The sequence below is a fragment of the Microtus pennsylvanicus genome, chromosome 2 (assembly GCF_037038515.1).
Source record: "Microtus pennsylvanicus isolate mMicPen1 chromosome 2, mMicPen1.hap1, whole genome shotgun sequence".
NCBI lineage: Eukaryota > Metazoa > Chordata > Mammalia > Rodentia > Cricetidae > Microtus > Microtus pennsylvanicus.
This window is the reverse complement of record NC_134580.1, coordinates 104,803,596-104,827,331: the sequence shown is the minus strand read 5'-3', so window position 1 is coordinate 104,827,331 and position 23,736 is coordinate 104,803,596. Positions and strand designations below refer to the sequence as shown.

General features: G+C 40.8%; 1 protein-coding gene across 1 annotated transcript in view; it reads right to left on the bottom strand.

The window, feature by feature from the left end:
* Usp8 (ubiquitin specific peptidase 8) overlaps window positions 1–20,109 on the bottom strand; it is a 50,153-nt gene extending 30,044 nt beyond the window's left edge. The window contains exons 1-4 of the mRNA XM_075962062.1: window positions 19,959–20,109; window positions 10,405–10,573; window positions 8,041–8,185; window positions 3,318–3,403 (exon numbers count right to left, since the gene is read on the bottom strand). Of these exons, the coding sequence (XP_075818177.1) occupies window positions 3,318–3,403; window positions 8,041–8,185; window positions 10,405–10,508 (335 nt within the window). The 5' untranslated portion in view covers window positions 10,509–10,573; window positions 19,959–20,109. The remainder of the gene's footprint in view (window positions 1–3,317; window positions 3,404–8,040; window positions 8,186–10,404; window positions 10,574–19,958) is intronic.
* Between the last annotated feature and the right edge of the window lie 3,627 nt (window positions 20,110–23,736).

Sequence of the window (23,736 nt, the reverse complement as noted above, 5' to 3'; positions counted from 1 at the left end):
TCTGTCATCTGCACCTTACCATATCTGCCATTTGTTCCAAAACTACAATGGATCTCTGTAAATACACTTACAAAGATCTCATGCTGTTTCTACTTTGAGTAACCTGAAGTGAGATCAAGGCTTGCGCTCCATCTGGTACTGACCTCTGATTCCTTTAATCTGCCTGAATTTTGCTGGGATTCTAAGATCACCCATAACATGAATAGGTGAACACATATGTTTGACAAGTCACACCTAACACAAGGTAACTTGTTTTCTAGGCACTAATTGGGTGTTTTCTAGTGTTTTATGGAGTTAGGAACTTGGTCTGCCCCAGCAGTGGATTGATATATCCACAATACCAATGACTGGGCATAATTTAGCAGAAAGTGGACGCTGAGGAGTCCAAAACTTTCACCTTAAAGTAAAGATTCTTCCCCAAATTCCAAACTCTAGCCAGCTGGGGTTTAGAGAGATGGCTCAGTGGTTAACAGCACTGGCTGCTCTTCCAAAGGATCCATATTCGATTGCCAGTACCTATACAGCAGCTCACACTTGTCTGTAACTCCAGTTCCAGGGCTTCTGACACCCTCCCGGAGACATATATGCAGGCAAAACACCAACAAAACAAAATAAAAATAAATTACATATTAAAAAAACCCCACAAAAACCCAGAACTGCTCTTTCTCAGACTGCTAGTCTGACAAGAGGGAAATCCTAACATTGAAGAGATTTCAGACTCTCAAAGGGGGAAGAACTGACTTGACTGGAGAATCAGTAAGGACAAATGTATCGTACGCTAATAAGCATCAATGAAAGAAACCAAACATGGGGCAGCAGAAGACAAACTGAAAGGGTCTCTTCTGTTAGTTGGGAAGTAACCTACATCACAAGAAAACTGAACACACTGAAGAACCTTACAATTAGAAGGCCCTAGAGGAAATTCCATACCAAGAACCTTATTAAATTGAACAGCCCATTCTATTACCCTGTAAAAAAAAAAAAACTACTCTTATCAATGAATTGGTGGAGAGTTAGTTCCTCAAGGAAAAGTGATGGAAAAAAGAGATCGCCAACAGTGGTGGCACACACCTTCATCCCAGTGCTCAGGAGGCAGACACAGGCAGATCTCTGAGCTTAAAGCCAGCCTGGTCTACAGAGGGAGTTCCAGGACAGCCAAGGCTACATAGAGAAAGCCTGTCTCAAAAAACAAAACAACAACAAGAAAGATCTTTCACCTGGATAGCATGTATGTGAATCACCACATATTTGCCTTCTGACAAATTCAGCAACCAAAAGATTTTTCCTCTTTTTACTACAAAGCAATAAGATATAAAAAGCAAATAAATATTCCTTTGTATTTCAACTACCTGGGCTCAATTATTTTTTTATTGTCTTTTAAAACATGTATGTTTCAGGGTCTGAGGGTGGTAGAGGGCTAGCACGGCGTGTGTGAGACCCTGTGCCTGATTCCCAGGCTCAAACAACAAATATATTCTTCAAGCGTTCCTTTAAGAAGAGATTTTCAGCCGGGCAGTGGTGATGCACCCCTTTAATCCCAGCAGTGAGGCAGAGGTCAGCCTGGTCTATAAAGCAAGGATAGTCAGGACTGTTACACAGAGAAACCCTGTTTTGAAGAACAAAACAAAACAAACAACAACAAAACCAGAGTATTTTCAGCTGTGCATAGTGGTGACACATGCTTGTTGTCCTTGCACTCATGAGCCTCAGGCAGGAGAATCATAAATTTGTGGATAATGTAGGTTACAAAGAGAAACTCTAACTCAGAAACAACAAAACCACCCACTCACTGAAAACAACTTACACTCGTGGAAAAATGTGTCAGTCTGATATAGTCTTGTCTTCTTGTGTGTTGTTTGCCTCATAACCTGGCCTTTTCTAGCACCTAGGCTTTAGTGGCTTCTGTCACTTTATACAATGCCAATTTCACTGTTCTTTCCGCCTCTATCGTATCACTGAGATATCAGGTTAGTCATCAACACTTTAAGCTCTACATATGTGTAGAAATTTATTTTTACTAGGATCTGTATTACAGTAGCATGCTGTTCATAAGCGCAAAAAGTTAAATTTAAGGAATGACAAAAAGTAAAGCATTTTTTCTTTGTAAAAGCTATTTGGATTTATTGTATGAGAGAGAGAGAGAGAGAGAGAGAGAGAGAGAGAGAGAGAGAGAGAGAGAGAGAGAGCGCGCGCAAGAGAGTGTACCAGCATGAGTGAGTGCACATATACAGGAATCAAAGTGGGGCTGGAGAGATGACTCGCGGCTCTTACTTATGATCCAGGTTCTGTTCCCAGCACCCACATGGCAGGCAGCTTATAAAAACTTTAACCCCAGTTTCAGGGAACCTGATGCCCTCTTCTGGCCTTTGCAAGCATTGCATGTACAGGCACACAAACGCAGATAAGACACACATAAAATCAAAAGAAGAAATCTTGTTATTGGATGCTGGAATCCCAACGCAGGTCCTCATGACTGTGCAACAAGAACTCATCTGTTCGGTCCTCTCTCCAGGCTAGCAGACTGATTTCACTTTGTAATGTAAAAATACATATACTTTTAATTTCTGTATATGCATGTCTGTCACATGCATGCAAGTACCTGTGCAGGCCAAGAAGGACATCAGATTCCCTGGAGCTTACAGGTGGTTGCAAGCAATCAGATTGTGGGCACAGGGACCCAAACTCAAGTTCTCTAAAAGAGCAGCAAGTGCTCTTAACTGCTCAGCCATCTCTATAGTCCTAATTTTTACAAACTGGTAAGACAATCATGGTAAGTACTGGAATTAGATTGCTTTTAAGCATATGTAACTTTTACAACTATGAGGAGATTAAAACTAAGAGTAAACACTTCATTTCTGTACGATTATATCCAATAGCATTTTCTAAGATCTCATGTAGTATATGAAAAATCAAAACTCTCATCATCTTATTTTGTCAAAAAAATTACAAATACCATAACACATGAAAATATGGACATGACTTTTAATGTAAAACATCAGTGCTGAGGGAAATGGGAGGAGGTGGCGGGGAAGAGACAGAAATCTTTAATAAATAAATAAACGGAAAAAAAAGAAATTAAAATAAAATAAAAAAAGAAAACATCAGTGCTATATTAAAAACCTAAAATCTTCGTGAAGAATATTAATAATACCATATCAATATGGGCAATATAGCAAATGATTTTGTTTGGTATTTTGGTTAAAATAACTTGTTTCCAGAAGTGGGGTAGTACAGGTTTGGTTAGATATAAAAAACAAACCTACACAGTATTATCTTCTAATTTGCATTTTTTGCAGATTTTATAGTAATGTCAGTACCTCAGTTTGAGGCTCTCAGAGAGTCTTTCAGCTTCTTCAACAGCTTTTTTGATGTTTGCAGGTCCGAGTATTGAATGATAGTAATCCTAGAAGTATAAAAACATTCCACAGTTAGTATGGAGCACTGCTACAGCAGCGGTGCAATGTAAAACACTAAAATCATGGTGCCTATAGAAAAGGAAGGTTACATGAAAGCAGAAATATTTGTTTTAAACTTCCAACCATTTATGTGCACAACTTACTGCCCAAATGTCTCAAAAGTATTGCTGTCTATCAGTATGTAAAAACCCACTATGCAATACATTGAACGTATTCATAAGAAGCCGTTCAGTGTAAACACTATTCCTATTGCTTATACATAAATGCTAAGGAGAGTTTTTGAGAGCAAAGCAGATTTTCTTCTTACAAATACATATTACACTAAGTTCTTTTCCTCCAGTCTCAAAGGAATAAAGCAGATTATGCAAAGATGTAAAGGGTGGGATTTATTTATTAAGATTTGCCAGGACAGGGCTCAGTTTGTATTCCAGGCTGGCTTAGAATTTAAGATCCTCATCCTCCCTCTCCCTTCCTCTCTCTCTCCCCCTCCTCTCTCTCTGACTGTCTGCCCTTCTTCTGGAGAGGTAGTTTCTGCCTCTATCTCTCCTCCCCCCTTTCCCCTTCTCCCCTTCCCTTTCCCCTCCATAACCCCCTAAATAAACCCTATACCTAAACTCGCAAAAAAAAAAATATTTAAGATCCTCATCCTTGACTCCAAAGAGATAGAATTATGGGGGTGTTCCTCTATGAGAGGCCTGTTTACTTATATTAAACGAAGGCACTTTTGGCTACTTGGCACCCAAAACAAGTTTTATACTTGAGGAAATCATAAATTTCTAAAATCAAGTAACAAAAAATAATGGTATAATTTAACTAAAAAAAGGGGGGGTGGATATGGAAGTTACTAACAAGCAGAATTGAAGTTTGTTTTTTCTTTTAAATAACTACTTCAAAAGGTTACTCATTGTGGTCAGTGAAATTTTCCACCCAAGGCTTTTTGGATCTAATTCACTACATACCACTGAGACTGTGTAAATGGAACCTATTAGCAGAGTTCACCACCAACAGTAATAATAATAAAAACATGAGAGAGAGAGAGAGAGAGAGAGAGAGAGAGAGAGAGAGAGAGAGAGAGAGAGGCAGTGAGAAAGACCGTGAAGATAAAGGATTCATCTTCGACAATGAAATGGTCAAGAGTGGCGATGGCAAAGAAAATCCATTGTAACAGTTATCACTATCTATGCATCTGTTTAAACCAAAAGAAATCATATTTTGATTGTTTCTATTGCCTAACTATGTCAGAAAAGCCCTTTACCAAATAATACCAATAAAAATGTAGTTTATTCAAAACTGAACCACCTGAACTACAAGCGCAATATGTTTTTAAAAGTATAATGCAGAACCGGGCGGTGGTGGCGCACGCCTTTAATCCCAGCACTCAAGAGGCAGAGGCAGGCGGATCTCTGTGAGTTCAAGACCAGCCTGGTCTACAAGAGCTAGTTTCAGGACAGGCTCCAAAACCACAGAGAAACCCTGTCTCGAAAAACAAAACACAAAACAAAACAAAAAAAAGTATAATGCAGAACTTTGCATGCAAATGGACGGAAACAGAAAAAACTATCCTGAGTAAGGTAAGCCAGACTCAAAAAAGAGGAACATGGGATGTACTCACTCATATTTGGTTTCTAGCCATAATTAAAGGACACTGTGCCTATAATTCGTGATCCTAGAGAAGCTAAATAAGAAGGTGAACCCAAAGAAAAACATATAGGCATCCTCCTGGATATTAACCTTCATCAGGCGATGAAAGGAGACAGAGACAGAGACCCACATTGGAGCACCGGACAGAAATCCCAAGGTCCAAATCAGGAGCAGAAGGAGAGAGAGCACAAGCAAGGAACTCAGGACCGCGAGGGGTGCACCCACACACTGAGACAATGGGGATGTTCTATTGGGAACTCACCAAGGCCAGCTGGCCTGGGTCTGAAAAAGCCTGGGATAAAACCGGACTTGCTGAACATAGCGGACAATGAGGACTACTGAGAACTCAAGAACAATGGCAATGGGTTTTTGATCCTACTGCACGTACTGGCTTTGTGGGAGCCTAGGCAGTTTGGATGCTCACCTAACTAGACCTGGAAGGAGGTGGGGGGTCCTTGGACTTTCCACAGGGCAGGGAACCCTGATTGCTCTTCGGGCTGATGAGGGAGGGAGACTTGATTGGGGGAGGGGGAGGGAAATGGGAGGCGGTGGCGGGGAGGAGGCAGAAATCTTTAATGAATAAATAAATACATAAATTTTAAAAAAGTATAATGCAGTCATCATTGCAAACTTATTACAAAAGTAAAACACAAAGTAAAAAAAAGGTTTCATTTGTTTTAATTTCATGAACTCAATTAGAAAGGTAGTCTGAGAGTTTGCTTTATCTTAAATGCCAAAATAACATGCTGTGTTTGGGCGTGTCTATTACAAACTATGAGGCAACGGTCCTTTAATATTAGTGAGGTTTCCTAGAGACTCAGCAGCATATATTGTCAAAAACATGACAATTGGCACAATAGAGAGGTAACATCTGATTCCTACTAGACTAAAAATTATTCGCAGGTTTACCAGTACAACTGTCCTATTCCTATCTAAAAATTTCCAGATTCCTTATCTAAAAAGGTTAGCCAGTAGGGATGTGATGGGGTACACCTCACACCCCAGCACTCCTGAGGCAAAAGCAGGTGAATCTCTGAGTTGAGAGGATTATCAACAAGGCTGCTCATTTTTAAATTCACTGCAGATTTTTAAATATAACTCTAGTTTCATGAGAATTTACTATGCCAGTATTTCACTCCTTCTCTTCCTTCTCAGACAACCCTGACATCATTATCAGGATTTGAGTGGGTTTCAGTTACATCACTGTGCCCTCTCTTTGACATTAACAACTGTTACTTACAACTTAACACTTTGCAATACAAAATAAGAGGGAAAACACCCAATTCTGAAGGAATTCAGTTACATATTCTGTCCCTACCCAATTTAAGTAGTTGAAACTATAAAATATCTAAGTACCTCACATACTTAAGAGTATACGAGAAAGGTTAGGATAAATGAAATACAACAAAAACAGTTCTAAGACAGGAAAGATGAGGTACTCTAGACAGAACAAGCAAACAAGGAGCCAAGTAACTGTAATATTCCAAAGAACAGCCTGGGTTAGCTGACCCTTGCAGGTAGCTTCCTAACCTGACTTCACAAACTCAGCGACACCATGGAAATGGAAAGAGCTCCTGTCAATCAAAATGACTTCCAATCTATTCAGAGAGGAGAAGCAGATAGTCAAAAAGGCAATTCCAATCTTGCCAGAGGAAAAGCACTACTAAGTTCTAAAAATAAAGCAAAAGCCAAACATACATAAAATCAGTCCAGTACTAGGCCAATCAGCAGACAGTGGCTACCAAAGCTAACAATCCTCAAGCCTTCCAAGTACTTACTCTACAAAGTACCAGATCTGGGGTGTGCGTGGGGAGTGTGCAACACCCCACCCCACAGAGCTCACATGGAAGGCAGAACAACCTGTGAGAATCAGTTCTCTTCTACCCTGTGGGTCCAAGGAATTGAATCAGGTCACTGGGCTTTCTATGTGGTAACAAGGTCATTTCTAAGTTGGGAGCACAAATACAGCATTCTTCCTGTTTTTTAACACCACCTGAATATTATTTAGCCTATTTCTAGGCCAACTGAAATACAACCATCTTTTCTCTCCACACCAATCCCAGTTGTCAGTTTCTGTCTATACCATGACTGCCCACCCTTTCTACTCATGACTTCAGCCAAGTGACAGATTAGTACCTGCTAAACAGATTAAAAACCAAAAAGAAAACACGAACATGAAGAGACACTGAAGTCTTGCTCTTAATTCTAAAACCGTATCTAATACGGCCCCAATGCCAGTCAGACAAATAAAAAGGCTAGCACATAACAAATAATGAAATATTTGACCTGAAAGCACAACAGAAAACATATTCTTATTTATTTTCATTTTCATTTGTGTGTATGTTGTGTGAGTGTATGCCACATGTGTGCAGGGGCCCAAGGAAGACTGAATAGGGCACTGGACACCCCGGAGCTAGAGTCAGAAGCAATTGTAAGTCATCTGAAATGAGTGCTGGAAACCAAACTTGGGTCTTTTGAACAGCACTCTTAACCACTTAGCCATGTCTCCAGTCCCTCTATTTTATTTACTGATACAGGATCACGCTGGCCTGGAACTCTTGGGCTCACAGGAGACTATAGGCATGAGTCACTGCACTCAGTATCACTTTCCTTACTTAGTGCATGAATAAAGTCAAACCTTCCCTCTGATCTAGCAATAACTTATTACAACAAAAAGTGAACAATCAGCTTATATACTGCTATATACACATGCTGATCCAAGCCAAGTGTATGTATGCACACACTTACAAAGAGACTATGTTTTTGCTTTGCTTTTCCCAGCCACAAGGGAGTTTAGAACTGTCAAGGCATCATGTGATCTAAATCCATTGTCATGTTGAAGACAGAGCTTCTGCTTAGCAATACCAAGCCCAGGATTGCCAGTACCAGGAGAGAGGTGAGGAGGAATAGTTGGTTAAAACTTTTAGAGAAAATCAATAGTTCTATTACACAAAAATAATAAATAAGAATGCAAAAAAGGTACCTGCTGTTGCTTGAAATCAGGTCTTTTTTTGATAAGATTATAAACTGCCACATATTTCATATAAAGCACATAGGCCCTTTCCTCATCACGATCTAGTCTGCATTCTTCTGCTGCCTTGAAGATCTTCTGAGCGCTGTGGACGTAACTTAAAAGTTGAAAGAAAATTTAAAATACTTGCTACTGGAGGGAAAATACAAGTCTATATAAACTCTGCAGGTGACCATAAGATAACTGTCATGATTTAGGCAGTTTACTTCACACACCTCCTTTCATACCTTCCCTTTGAGATTAGGCTAGTCTTAAGATATAAACCATAGACAGCTAGAAAGGAATGACTGGCCATCTTAGGTTTTAACCTTTAGGATGTTCCTGCCCTTTGTTTTTGAGAAAGTTTAAAGGTGGCTTGTAACAAGAGTTAAACAAAATTACTTTCCTTGTTAGACCACATTTACCAATTTACCTCAAGAAGTAAGACAATCTTTCCCCATTTCTCCCCTGAAAGGTATTTTTTTAAAGCCATTCTGTTACTGGTAATATTAAGAAACAATGGTGGACTCTCAGGTTTTCTCTCCTTACTTTTATTTATGTTTTTACCCTCAACTGTCAGCACTGATATTTTGTTTCTTCCCATTTATTTCCTTGATAAAATGACTCATTAAAATACCCCTGTGCCTACAGACCAGGGGCCTTGAATAAGACCAACGTTTCTTTTTGATAAATGACTACATGTGAAAATATATGGAAAAAGGGTTTACTGTATGAGTCAGTGTGTCACAGTGCAGCTCCCATGACGAGAGTTTCCCCTTCTTCCATTTTTCCCTTTTTCTCTTAAATTTTGTTTTATTTTGAGGTAGGCCAGAAGATGGGTGGGATCAGGAGGCATGATGTGAAAGATGCAAATAAATAAATAAAATGCCTTTGTGCTTACACAGGTCTCTTTAGCTTTGTCTTCATTGGTTCATTTGGAATCATGTGTCCTGTTTATCTCCAATCCCTTTAAGAACTATTCTTGTCAGGTGATGGTGGCGCACGCCTTTAATCCCAGCACTTGGGAGGCAGAGGCAGGCGGATCTCTGTGAGTTCGAGACCAGACCAGCCTGGTCTACAGAGCTAGTTCCAGGACAGGCTCCAAAGCCACAGAGAAACCCTGTCTCGAAATACCAAAAAAAAAAAAAAAAAGGAACTATTTCCTAAGTCTGGGGAATGTGGCAGCTAGATCTACCTTTCTTTTTAAAACTTGATTTCCATCTAAATAATAATGTAATTACTTAGTAATCTCTAAATCTTTTGCTGGAGAAAATAAATTTGAACAAAAAGGTTTTTTTGTTTTTTGCTGTTCTCTGTTCCTTAACTACTAGAGTCAACAATTTTAACGATAACCTATTTTTAGCAGATTTATATTTCCAGCAAGTATCAGAATCAGTTGACCCCTTGACCATGAAAATTTGGAACTTCTCTTGGAATGGCACATTTTCTACCTGTGCCTTCGATGGCACACATACCCAGGGAAATAAAATCACATAAGATAAATCGGTAAGTTGAAGACCGTATCACATTGGCACAAAATAAAACTTACAGAATACTAATGTTTCTATCTTATCTATTATTGTGATGAGACACTATGACCACAGCAATTCAGGGAGGAAAGGGTTTATGTCCCTAGTCAGTCCATGGAGGGAAGCCAAGCAGGCAGTCAAACCTGTGGAGAACTGGGGCAGGAGCTGGTGAAGGAGTACAGAGTGCTGCTTACAGACTTGATCCTTCCTCATGGCTTGCTCAACCTGCGTTCTTAAAGAACCCTGGACCACCAGCTCAAGAGTGTCCCAACCTCAGTGGGCTGGGCCTCTCCCAAAAATCACTAATTAAGAAAATGGCCTATGGGCTTGCCTTCCTACAGCCTGATCTTATGCAGGCATTTTTTTTTCAGTTAGGGTCACTCCTTTCAGATGACTTTAGTTTGTATCAGCTGCCATAAAAACAGCCAGGATAACTACACAAAAAAGTAGTCACAGCCCCTCTTTTAGTCAGAGGAAGACTATACCAGCATTCTAACTTACAAGTGGACCACACAAGAGTAAAGGCAACCTTTAATTAAAAGTTAGACTATTTTATGGGAAGAAAATAGCTTGTGGCAAAATGGCTTTAAGAGAACTCTCATATTCTTTTAAACTTATTGTCTAGTATACATACCGGCCAGGAAGTTACATTTGAGCAATCAAACATTTATTCTGCTAACACAAATTTAAGAACATCTCTGGAGCTGTTTTACTCTTGTGATCATCTTAATTGGCTATTCATTAAATCTAAATAATAAGGAAATGAAGTAAAATCAATGCTTTAACCAAACTTGCAAAATGCACACACTTCTTGGTGCTGGTTTTCTCAGGTTTAACTTCTGTCTTCTTATTGAGGTCTTTCAGTGAAGAACTGAGGTAGAGTTCTTTAGGAACGGAAGCTACAGCAGGCATGATGAGTGATGCTCGCTCTCCCACTTCAACAATGGATGGTGTAGTTCATGAAAAGCAGTTCTTTCCTAAAGCAAAGCAAACAATTCCACTCATTATCCTCATTAGAGAAAAGATAAGTGTTAAAAAAAAATGAAACTTTTAACATTTGCTCAGCAGCAAAGTGACTGCTTGACATGTAAGGCTCTGGACTGCTTAGCAACACACACCTACACCCATCCCACGTGCACCAAACAAAACATTACTAGAGTGTCAGGCATGGTCCAGCAATTGGGAGCTGAGGTAAGATTATGAGTTTATTACCAATTTGTGAGACTCTATTCAAATAAAAACAAATATCTACTACTTAACTGTATCCTTCCTCATTTTAAATTATCTTGAATATCTATTTTGAGAGTGCAATATATATATATACACATAATAAACACACATAAAAATATATATAAACACACACAAACATACAAAATCTATGGTATAAGCAAGATTTATTTTCAAATATTCATTAACTAAATGGATTATTGTGCCATTTTGCTATCAGTATCAAAATATCTATTAAAAAGAACAGAATAGTAAGAGCTTTTATATTTTTGTCTGTTAAAACTACATTTGATACATATTACAAGTAGAATTTTCAACTTGAAATATTTCTTTTCTTCTTGATATCAGTTTATAAAAAGAAAAGTTTTAGGCAGAGCCAGGTTTATATGGAGCTGGGGACAAAAACAACATATTTCTGCTCCTGCCAAACACCTGTCTTACACTTCGGTTTACTCTGAGTCTTTGATTTTGTGACATTCTTTGTTTCCAGATATGCTGTGTCAAACTGTGACAAGAAAAAACATGGAGTAAAAAATCGAAAGTGTAAAGAATGACAAGGTATATACAATTAAATTGTGTGTGTGAATATTCACCAAGACCTAGAGATGGAGCAGATCAAAGCACCCAAGGTAAAAGGTCTTGGTAAGATCCTAAGTGTAGCCAGGCAGCACCCACCTTTAATCCCACCACTTGGGAGGCAGAAGCAGGTAGATGTCTGTGAGTTCAAGGCCAGCCTGGTTTTTAAGAGCTAGTTCCAGGATAGGCCCCAAAGCTACATAGAAACCCTCTCAAAAACAAAACAAAAAACAAGAAGAAAAAAGATCCTAGGTGTCACCACATGAAAATGTCGGTGACCTGATTAACTTCATATATGGCTTTCTGTAATGCAGAACTAATTACAATCTGAATTAAAGCCTACATTAATACATTTAACTGCAACATTAATTTTTCCCATCATCTCTCTCTGCTCTCTAAATGATTCTATCAATTCAATTTAATTACATGAATGGAGATCAACAAGCACCTAATCCTAAAAGACTGAATAACAGGGAGCTAGAGAAAAGGCTCAGAAACTAAGTACTCCCTGACTGCTCTTCTAGAAGACCAGTGTTCAATTCGAGCACCAACATGGTGGCTCACAACCATCTGTAACTCCAATTCCAGAGATCCAACACCCAAGTGTTGTGTAGATATACAAGCAGGAAAAACAGCCATACATATAAAATAAAAATTTAAAATTTTGCTTTGTTTTGTTTGTTTTCCAAGACAGGGTTTCTCTGTGTAACCCTGGCTGTCCTGAAACTCATTTTGTAGACTAGGCTGACTTCAAACCCTGAGATCTGCCTGCCTCTGCCTCTAGAGTGCTGAGATTAAAGGTATTTGCCACCACTGCCTGGCTTAAAAAAAAATTAAAGGTTAAGTTACAATTTAAGAGAATGGTTTTAGCTGGGTGGTGGTGGTGCACCTTTAATTCCAGCATTCAGGAGGCAGAGAAAGCAAATCTCTGCGAGTTCAAGGCCAGTCTGGTCTACAGAAGGAGTTCCAGGACAGCCAAGGCTACACTGAGAAACCTGCCTTAAAATGAGAAAGAGAGAGAGAGAGAGAGAGAGAGAGAGAGAGAGAGAGAGAGAGAGAGAATATGAATGGTCTTAGTTCACTTACATGAAACTCCAAAAGCACTCCAATTTTCTTTTTCTTTCTTTCTTTTTTTTTTTTTGGTTTTTCGAGACAGGGTTTCTCTGTAGCTTTGGAGCCTGTCCTGGAACTAGCTCTTGTAGACCAGGCTGGTCTTGAACTCACAGAGATCCGCCTGCCTCTGCCTCCCGAGTGCTGGGATTAAAGGCGTGCGCCACCACCGCCCGGCCTCCAATTTTCTTTAATTCTAGTCATTCCTGTATAACACACTAATTCTTTAGATTTATCCCTTCCAATTCTATGTTAGTACTACATTCTTAGTCACCAAATTATTTTTCTCTACAAGCCATGTTTTTGCCATTTTCAGTTTTTTTCTATCTATACAGGCTGCCTACAGTTATAAAGACATGCTGAACTAAACAGTAATTGATAACTTGGGATGCCTTTAATCATTTTGTACATTTTACCTATTTTGAATCCTGTGTATAAAGATATAATAATGGTGAGAAATAGTGTCTGTCCGTACCATCACTTCCAAATGGGTCAACTGACATTGAATGTGTCCTTCTACTGAGGTATCAATTCAGTAACAACTCACTGTCAAACCAACTAAAAACATCCATTAAGTAAAGGGTATGACAGGGAACCCCCAGGATTTCATCATTCTCACAGTCAATATCATTATTTTAGTATAGTGTAAATCAGTAGATTTACCTCGCAAATGCAGGCTCTGTACTGTAGGCGTCAAATCGGCTCCCTAAGGACAAACACTAGTTCAAACACAGAAAGTGTCAGATCCCTTGGAACTGGAATTACAGATACTATGAACTGTCAATGGGTGCCAGGAATCGGACCTGGGTCATCTGGAAAAGCAGTCAGTACGCTTAACCACTGACCCATCTCTTTAGCCCCTAAACCTTGGATCTTTAAAAGAATGTGCAAATCATACCAGATTATAGATAATTTAAAACAGTAAGTCACTAGCTACTTTAAAGTTAAATTTAAACACACGTAGATATCCTATAGTTTAAATGTCATGCTTTTAAAAGCTGAAGGATTAAAATCAGATATTTCCACAGAAGGCTCGAAAACTAATGGGAAACAAAACTGTAAACCGTAGAAACAAAAATAGTAGATAGTGTTACAAATAAATACATTGAGGAGGAAAACAATCACTAAAGGGAATTAGAAGTGATCAGAAGAGAAAGAATATATGCTCTTTGGCGGAGATGAGGAACAGCAGGATGGCAAGGTCAAGAAAACAAGCACCCCTCTAGGAATCAGCTGCCAGAGAGAGTGTATGCGGAACCACGAAACAGTCTCCACAACGATCCTAAAGTGTCATGAAAGGCACCTAAGTATTTACCTTTTTCTCTAAAGGTAATGACAGAGTCACAGCAGGGCTCTGAAGAAAGTTATGTAGTCCCAACAAATAAGAGCAAAGATGGGCTTTCAGACTGAAGAGAGAAAATCTTAGTTGTCTATTGTATGATTTGTAACTACAGTTAAGAAAGGAGGATGAAGGTTAGAACTAGGGCAACAGAAATGGAATAGAGGAAGTATATACAAGAACACTGCAAAGACAATGACAAGACTTGCCAAATGATCAGACACAGCATGGAATGATGTCACTAAAGTCATTAGCAATGGTTTTTGAACAAATGAGAATGTGCACATGTGTATGTGTGTGTGTGTGTGTGTATTTGAGACTAGGCCTTACTATGAAGGCCAGGCTGGCCTTGAACATATAACCCAGTAAAACTCTGCTATACTTCAAAAAAGGATTATAAACTAAAGTCAACAAAGTAGCCAGATGTGGCGCTTCCCTGAAATCCCAGCACCTCTGAAGCTGAGGCAGGAGAACTGAGATTCAAGCCAGCCTAAGCTAGAGAGCAAAGCAATGTCTCAAAACAAAACAAGAACTTGATGGCTCACATGACAGAAGTGCTACTCAAATGCAGTCCAAAGACCAATACCGGTTGGGGAACTACTTCTCTCCGGTCTACAGCAAAATAAGCTTGTGACAAAGGTAAACCAATTAATCATACTGACTTCTATAGTAATCAGACTTCCACTCTCAGGCAAGTTTTACATCCTGAGAAACACGGACACTAGGCAGGGCTACATATTGCAGCCATGTCTCATCACTGAAGGTAAGGTGGAACCATCAATGATTCAGACTCTGAAGAGCACTGTTCTACAGGACACAGAGAACAGGATCAGTCACAAAAGTCTAATACCAATTGCTCCACTGTATATTGATATGACTCTGGTCACTAGCAAGACTCAAGGAAAGGGAAATCCAGTTTAGCTAGAAAGAGAAAGAAGAAGCTTTAGCCAGCCCCACAGTGTCTTTTTCAATGTTGGCCCCATCCTCTTTCAGAGGCCAGCTTAAGCTTCCCTTCTGTCTCTGATGGTTCCAGTTCTTGGAGTTTACTTCTTAGTCTGAGTCCTACAGTGCTTGTTGACCATACTGCTCATTCAGTACAGTTTTTTGGCCCAAATAACAATTTGGCTGAAATGATGACAGCTGAGGTGAGAAAGGAACCATTTCAGAAGGGAAGCACCATAGAGACAGAGAGTGAGAACTTAGTATGGGAAAACAATGAAGAAAAGTAAGGCAAACTATTGAATCACTAAACAATAATCTCTGGGATCAAATGAGTCCACTGATAGTATGTTATATCCTGATATCGACTTTAATAATCTTCAGTCAACACTTAATAGTTGCTAGCTAACAGTCTGTTAGTTAAGGAAATATAGTCACAGAATGGAGGATCTGTGAAGCCACCCAGAAGAGTTTACATTTGACTTAGCAAGAAGTAGGGTCAATATTACCTCAGGATGGCCAAAATGGGTATATAAAGATGCATGTGAAAAAGACAGGAATAAGGAAAATATCCTACAAAAAAGAACAATTAGAAAGCCACTACAGGGAAGAACAAATTAGGCACACTGCTTTGGTGATTCAATGATAGTAAAAACTGAGTGTTTTCACTTGCTTACATTACCCCATTCTCCCTCTGTGAAAAGCGAAGAACACTAATTGTTATTAACTAAATAACAATAACAATAACAAGCATTCATTATGACCGTTGCACTGTGGTACATGCCTACTCAGGAGGCTGAAGCTAGAAGGGTGGTGAGCTCAAAGCTACCCCAGGTTCACAAAAAAAGATCTGTCTCAAAACCAACAACAAAAATGTGGGGGGAAAACAAACAAACAAAAATACTGTAATTTAAAAACTGATCATCATGATCATGAAAAGCACGTTTCAGCCTTGGCATTCTCCCATTTCAGACCAGAATGAACTTTCTTGTGGGAGCTTGCTCTACACCGCGTAGCACACCTGGCAGTACCTCTAGCCTTCAAGATGTTAATAACATTCATCTTCCTTTCTCTAGCCCTGCTAAACAAAATGCTCTGGACACTGCTCAGTGTTCTAGTAAGGAAAATGCTCCCAGATGCGAACTGCCAATTTCCAGGACAATAAGTAGCTCAGCTCTGAACACGTTAGGTATATAGTAAGAGAACATTACCTACACAATGTGCCTAAACAGAAATATCATGTTAATTAAAAAATGTAGTAATAAGAGTGGCGGGGCTGCATCCCCAGCACCCTGGCCGCCTGCTAGCTTATGCCCGAAATAACAACACACAAACTGTATTCATTTAAACACTGCTTGGCCCATTTCTATCTAGCCTCTTCTAGGCTAATTCTCACATATTAATTTAGCGCATTTCTAATCATCTGTGTTGCACCCCAAGGTGCGCTTACCGGGAAGATTCTAGCCTACGTCCATCCTGGGTCAGAGCTGAATCGCGGCTGCCCAGGAGAGCGGAGCATGGCGTCTCTGTCTGAGGCGTCTTACCTCACTTCCTCTTCCTCCCAGCATTCTGTTCTGTTTACTCCACCCACCTATGTTCTAAGCTATGAGCCCAAGCAGTTTGTTTATTACTTAACCAATGAAATCAACAGATTGATATATGACACTCCCACATCAAAAAAAAATCCAATTTCAGGGCTGGAAAGGTGACTCTCTAGTTAAGAGCACTCACTGCTTTTGCTGAGAACCCAGGTTCAGGTCCCAGAAACTACATGGCAGCTCACTCAAGGTCCAGGGAATCCCAAACTCTCTTCTGGCCTTCCCAGGTACCAGGCATGCACATGGTGCAGACATACAAGCAAGCAAAACACCCATACAAATAAAAAAATACACCTTTCTATAAAACCCCTATAGTTTGGGAGATTACAATATATCACTTTATTCTGTGACAAAATACCTGAAGTAACAAGGTATTTTGGCTCACTATTTTGGAGGAATTTCACAGCCTGTCAGAGCAGGGACAGTGACGACAGTGTTACTGGCAGCAGGAGTATGCTGAGGAGGTGCCTATAATCTGGAAGACCAGAAGCAGACAACGCTGGGGGAACCATGGGCTGGAACAACCTTCAGCAGGCTACCTCCAGCAACAAACTTCCACCAGTCAGACCCTACAGACTCCATACACTTCAAAATTGGGTCTGAACCTGGGGTCCAAGCACCCCAAATTTAAGCCTGGGAAAAGCATTTTATAATAATTATATTTTCCTTGTTTTTATGTAGTGTGTTTTAAAACATATAAAAATAATACTCTTTTAAAATGCAGACATCAGCCATTGGGTACAGTGGCATGCATCTGTAATTCCAGCTACGTAAAGCAGGAGGATCTCTTAAGCCTAGCAGTTAGAGGCCAGCCTTGGTCACAGTAAGATATTTTCACACTATATATAAATAAACACACACAATAAAAACCCATTGACATTATATACTAATAATTAAAATCAAGAAAATAAATCATAAAGGAATTGAAACCTTGTTTTTCTATTGCTAATTATTTTACTTAAGGTCCCAAACTGGGCATTCTAAGAAGAGAAAGACTCACGAAAAGAACAGACATCACTGCAATGAAGAAAGGGATAATCCTAAACAAGCAAAAGAAGAATTCTAAGGCATCTAAATAAAAGTATTAGAATGCTAAGGAAAAGTAAGGAGAGATAGAAGGAAATATCCCTAGTTTCTAGGAGGGATTATATATATTCAGGTTATAATAAGTATTTAGAATATTTGATATATACAAAATACAGCTTTGTGTGTTGTATATGGGCTTGCAGTGATGCACACACATCAGGTGCCTATAAAGTAGTTTTGAGAGTTTTTTGTTTAAAAGGTAGGAGTCAGGCTATAGGTATAACAGGTCACAGCAGGGCTTTGATATGCATATGCCATGCCCTGGGGGCTCTAGCACCAAACATATATAAACACAAAAATGTATAAGTCTATCATGTGATGACTGATCTATCATCTTTGATTGATCTAACCAATAAAATATTTTTTAAAGTAATGTACCAATTTCCTGGTACAGGCTTTTCAGAAACTGACAGCTTTCATTTCCTGCCTCTCCGGTGTATGGTCATGGACCCCAACCCACGTGATGCAAGAAGTGAAAGTCACACAAAGAGGCTGTGTATAGGCACTCCAGTTATCATTTCCGGCCACAATCAACACCAAAAACTATCCAAAAGAAAGAACAATCCTTAAGTTCAGCACAAGTTAAGCATTCTGATAACTCTAAACTCAGCTGGTTATTTTTATAACAAAATAAATGCAAGAGTCCTCTTTGCTTCTTGACTGCCATGAGGTGAACAATTTCTATGACATACTCTTACCACCATGAGATCTGCTTCATCTCAGACACGAAACATCTCAGACACAAAACCAACCTAGGGCAGGAGCATCTGAAACTGTGAGAGAAAATAATCTTCCCTTCAAAAAGTTAGGATGCTAAGCATTTTTGACTAAAGTTTGATATAATGGCTTTATTTTACAACTGTTTTATTTACAAAGCTACCTGGATTCTATCCTATTTATATTACCATTAAACAAAAGATCATAATGATTAATAAACTACAAGTAAATAAACCAACTAGCTAATGAAAAGACATCTTTAAATATTTTTGTTATTTCTTATTCATTGTTGTCTCAAAAAATATAAGTCTATGAGCAATTATTCATTACTGACAGGTTTATATTACTACAGCAAGATCCCTGCAATTCAACTTCAAAGATGTGCTTAAAATATAGTCGAAAGATCAGGAAGATACATTTTAAGTATCTACAGTGTTATGGCATAATTAAGATATATTCTAATTATTAGTTATAATTAAGTATAATTAAAGAAGCATAACTACAGCCAATATCATCATATTGACACAATACTCTATAGATGAGAAACTACCTACCTAAATCCAACAGGACTGACATTCAGCAGGGAGTCTTAAACAGGAAGAGTTGAAATGCGGCAAAACCTACTCACAAGGCTAAGTGTCGGAGAACTTTGAAAAATAACAAAAGGGAGCCTAACAAGGAGGCAAAGGCAGGTTTACCTCTGTGAGTTCAAGGTCAGCCTGGCCGACAAAGCAACTTCCAGGGCTGGCAGGGCTGTTACAAACAAACAACCCCACACCCTGTCATTTTTAATGCTGCATGACATATAACCAACTAAGCATAGTCTATAGATTAAAAAAGAAAACCCCTGCTGGGTGTAGTGCTTGCTGCACGCTTTTATCCAACTCTCCAGGCAGAGCAAGAGGGTGTCTGTGAGTGTGAGACCAGTTTGGTTCAAATAGTAAGCCTCCGTCTAAAGGAAAAATAATTGCGCTGAGCGATGGTGGTGCCACACAGAGAAACCCTGCCTCGGGAAACACAAACAAACCACAACAAGAAGAAACCCAAAAACTAACAAACAAGAATTACATCCTTCTGTTAGATAGGCAACGTTCTGATCCGAACACCCAGAGCTGTTAATAAATATTAAACTTCTTAGACTCTGCAACACCTCTGTGAGTCAAGTAAATATTTCTTCAATGACTGGCTTAGTCAAGGTCACAGAGTAAGCTGGAAGCAAGAACTAAAGCTAGGAACGGGTCCGCAGCTTTGTGAGTTAATGAATATCACTGCAATTTGCGGTTCTGGCAATCCCCTCAGTCCACCCGAGTTGAAATTAACCTGTCGGGGCCCCAAGTCTACAATAGAAGGAACATTTTAGGAAAAGAAAACTCCCTATTTGAATACGTCTTAGGTGTGAGGAGTTTGTTTAATTCACTTCTTGTACTTCACTAAAAACATGCGTGACTAGGGCAGTTACTAGAGGAAGCTGGACAAGTGATTATAATAAGGCCTGGGATGGTAGGTGGCACAAAACCAAAAAACGGAAGCAAAAGGAAGGAGACCAAAGTAGGGTCGAGTGTCCAAGAGAAGGGAGAACTGGTCAAGGCCACCCTCTGAGACGGGCAACCGTAGGAGGGCAACGCAGACACCGGGAGTCCGGGCCCTTGCTGGACCAGCCAGTTGTCTGGGGTTGTCCCACCCCTCCGCGGACAGGGCTCGTCTCCCAGATGACCAGCAGCAGGCGGACGCCTCCCCCGAGAACCGGGGCCGGAGCCAGGACGCACTCACCGCAGCGCCCGCACTCCGCTAACGCCGGCCTCCTCGACTGACGCCCATCGCCCACCACCCGAGGGAGAACGAGCCTCCGCTCTCGGACGCAGGCCAGCGCAGCTCATCCCCTCTTCCCGATTTGCTTTGCGTGGCGACGCGTCGCGTCTCTAGACGTCACGGCAGAGGCGGGTCTTCCAGTGAGCCCCCGTAACTCCTCCCACTGTCCCGCTGGGAGGGGCAGCGGATGGCCTGCTCCGGAAGGGCGCGCGCCGAGCCGTCTGCGCAGGCGTCCGTGGGGCGGTTTGCGCCTGTGCGGGACGGAAGCGCGCGCGTCTGGTGCTTCCGGGGTTCTCAAGCTTCTTATTTCCGTGTTGTAGCATGTTCGATCTGTGTCACTGAGTGTGTAGGACCTTCCCGCGGAATAAGCAAGGATTTTCTAGCGCCTCTCAACTGTGTATCTTTTTTTCTCAGATCAGAAATTAGGAAAAAAAAAGACGAGAAGGGAATTGATAACCTCAAAAAGTTGGAAATGAGCGTTCTCCAAATCCAAGTCTCTGGTTAACCAAAGAACTGACGTATTCGGAAAACACTTTGCTTAGACACCGTCATCATCTCCTAAAGGCCCAGCCTTTTTTTTTTTTTTTCCGAGACAGGGTTTCTCTGTAGTTTTGGTTCCTGTCCTGGAACTAGCTCTTGTAGACCAGGCTGGCCTCGAACTCACAGAGATGCGCCCGTCTCTGCCTCCCGAGTGCTGGGATTAAAGGCGGGCGCCACCACCGCACAGCTAAAGGCCCAGTCTTACAAAGCAGGGCTCTGGACATTTTGGAGAGTCTACTTATGCACTCTTGTGGAGAAAGGGTGAGTTATTCTGATTATCTGTATATATAAAAGTTGGTGACGGTGGAGTTGTTGGCCCTGGTCATTAAATTCCTAGGGACAGTCTTACTGTTTGATGCATGGCTCACGTGGAAGCACATGTCTACTCGGTGTATAAAGTGAAGACGCTTACTAGATAGATAGTTATTAATCATAAAGTGTAGTAAGTGTCCAGTCTCCGAACGGTGCTTCACATACAGCCTTTATGATAAATGCAAATTTTCCTTTCCATTACAATTAGGTACCTGCAAAAAAATAATATTCTTGTATTCCTACTTAAAAATCAATAGGTCTGGGGAGATGGCTCAGTGGGCCATGCAAACCTGAAGAACTGAGTTCAAATCCCCAGAACTCATTTAAAGCCAGACACCATAGCACCCATGTGTAATCTCTGCACTTCTGGCAAGTTATGAGTTAGAGACAGGTGACCCCCAGAAACTAGTGGGCCAGTTAGCCTAGCACACACTGACTGACAAGAGACTTGTCTTAAACAAGGTGGAAGGTGGGAACTGCTCCCTGAGGTTGTAGCCCCTGACTTCCATGAGTACAGTATGGCATGCCCATATCCACACTGGCGTGAATGTATGTGCCCCCACACCAATGGCATGGGCATTCACGCAAAGAATACTTTAAAAAGAAAAAAAAAATCAACCCTATATTACATACTATCTGCTTTCCCCCAACTAGTGAATATAAAGCCTTAATAGTTGTTTCCCTCCCCCGCCCCATAGGGCTGGGGAGATGACTCAGTGGTTAAGAGCTCTTCTGGAGGACCTGGGTTCAATTCCCAGGTAGCTCATAACTGTCTGTAACTCCAGTTCCAGGGGATCCAACACCGTCATATAAACATACATGCAGGCAAAACCACCAAATATGCATGAAATAAAAATAAAGAAATAGTTTTTCATACTTAAGGAAGAAATTGTTTTTTGAGGATGGATTTTAGGGAAAAAAAATTTTTTTCTGCTGAGCATCTGTGGAATTGAATAAGCAAAGAAAAACCTAGAGCTGAATTTGAGAATGAGTATTAACAACATGAAGAGGACTTTGGGCGCTCTGCAAATTGAAAGAGGCAGTAGTGGGAAATGAAAGAGGCAGTAATGGGAATTGAAAGAGGAAGAGAGACATTGTGAGTCAGTGAAAAATCTCTCTGGGCCCAACAAGATGGGTGAAAGCTTTACCAGGCAAATTTGACAATCTGAGTTTGATCCCTGGAAAACACGCACACACATGCATGCACGCACATGCATACACATGCTCACATACACGTGCACACACTCACACATGCACACAATGCATGCATTCACATTTGCGCACATGCATGCATGCACACACACGTGCACACCCACCCACCTGGTATCCTAAAAGTCCTCTGATCTCCATGTGCTTCCCCTACCCCAGAAACATCATTTTTTTTAAAAAAAAAAATCTCTGAAGATGAGGTTCCAGAAAGATTTTAACAAGTACTATTTTTTAATATTTACCTATAGTCATTATTTTTTTAATTTTTTTATGTATGTATGCATATGGGTGCCTTCGGGGGCCAAAAGAGGGTGGGTGTCCTAGCCTAGAGTTAGAGTTACAGGCAGTTATGAGCTGCCTCAGCCCGACATGGGTGCTAGGAACTGAACTCCTCTGGAGAGCAGCAAGAGCTCTGAACTGTTGCACCATCTCCCCAGCCCTCGCTTTCAGTTCTTTGAGTTGCACTGATGTAATTCTTCTTGTATCACCTTCCACTTCCAGCAAACAATTCTCCTTACGTCATGGACATTTCAGTCAGGTTTGCTAAAGCACAAATTATTTGTATGAGTTTTTGTGTAAATGGAGGAAAAGTTAGAACTTGTGAGACAATAGGTGCAAAACATCAGGTCCAAGAAATGGCAAGATAATTCCCAATCTGAGCCGTATGGAAAAGAAGAAAGGGAGAAAATGTTTACAGATAATTTATAAAAATCTTGGGATGAGCATTGAGTTTTCCAGAACTTGTGCCATGAGAGAGCTTAGCAGGGAGTACCAGGATGAAACTGCATTCATTCAATTGTACTGTAAGACATAGCTCTTTTTCAGATATATATTCTAACAAAACAGGCAGGAGTACCTGTGGTGCCTAGAGTTGATACATTGTTACGGGAGGTCCTCCCACTCCTCCAGCCTATCGCCGCTGAGATACCAGCCCCTTGGGGCGTGGTCTCTCTCCTTTTAAAAAAGCGGCCACTTCCCTCTCCTCTCGCTCTTCACTTCCTGCTCCGCCGGTGACTTGACTTCCTTCCTGGTTACGCAGAGGGCTGACAGTGATCTGTAAGTTTTTTCCCCTTTAAATAAATACCACCCTATTAATCATAATTCCAAACCGGTGTGGCATTGTTTGTGACTTACGCCTTCATTTGGCGCCCAACGTTTGGTTTTAGAACCTCTCCCGGCTCGCAGCCGCGAGTTCGGCTTGGCGGCCGGAAGTTCGGCTTGGCGGCCGCAAGTTCGGCTTGGCGGGCGCTTGTTCAGCTTGGCGGGAGCCCTTGCTTCCTCAGCCGCTGCCTGTGGATTTAAACTCCACAGGCCCACGTAGTCTCTGCCCGCCTGGTTTGCTCTTTTCTGAGTCGTTTTTAAATCCCCCTTGCAAGCACAGCTCTTAAGTGGCGCGAACCAGAGCACGCGGTTGCTGAAAGCTGCAACCCCTCAGGGTGACTCTGTCACGTGGAGGCATAAGCGGCTTCCAGGTTGCTCTTCTCTACCCCTGGATTCTGGTTTCTGGTTCCATCTCTGGAATTGATTTAATTACATTTACTTTGTTGAGCAACTTACATTTTCCAGTTTTTAACAAATACTAGGCGGACTCTGAAACAGGACCGTGTTTTCGTCGAGACTTGGCAACAGCGCCACCTGCTGGATAATAGGTAATATGGCAGTTCCCGTTTCCAACGCG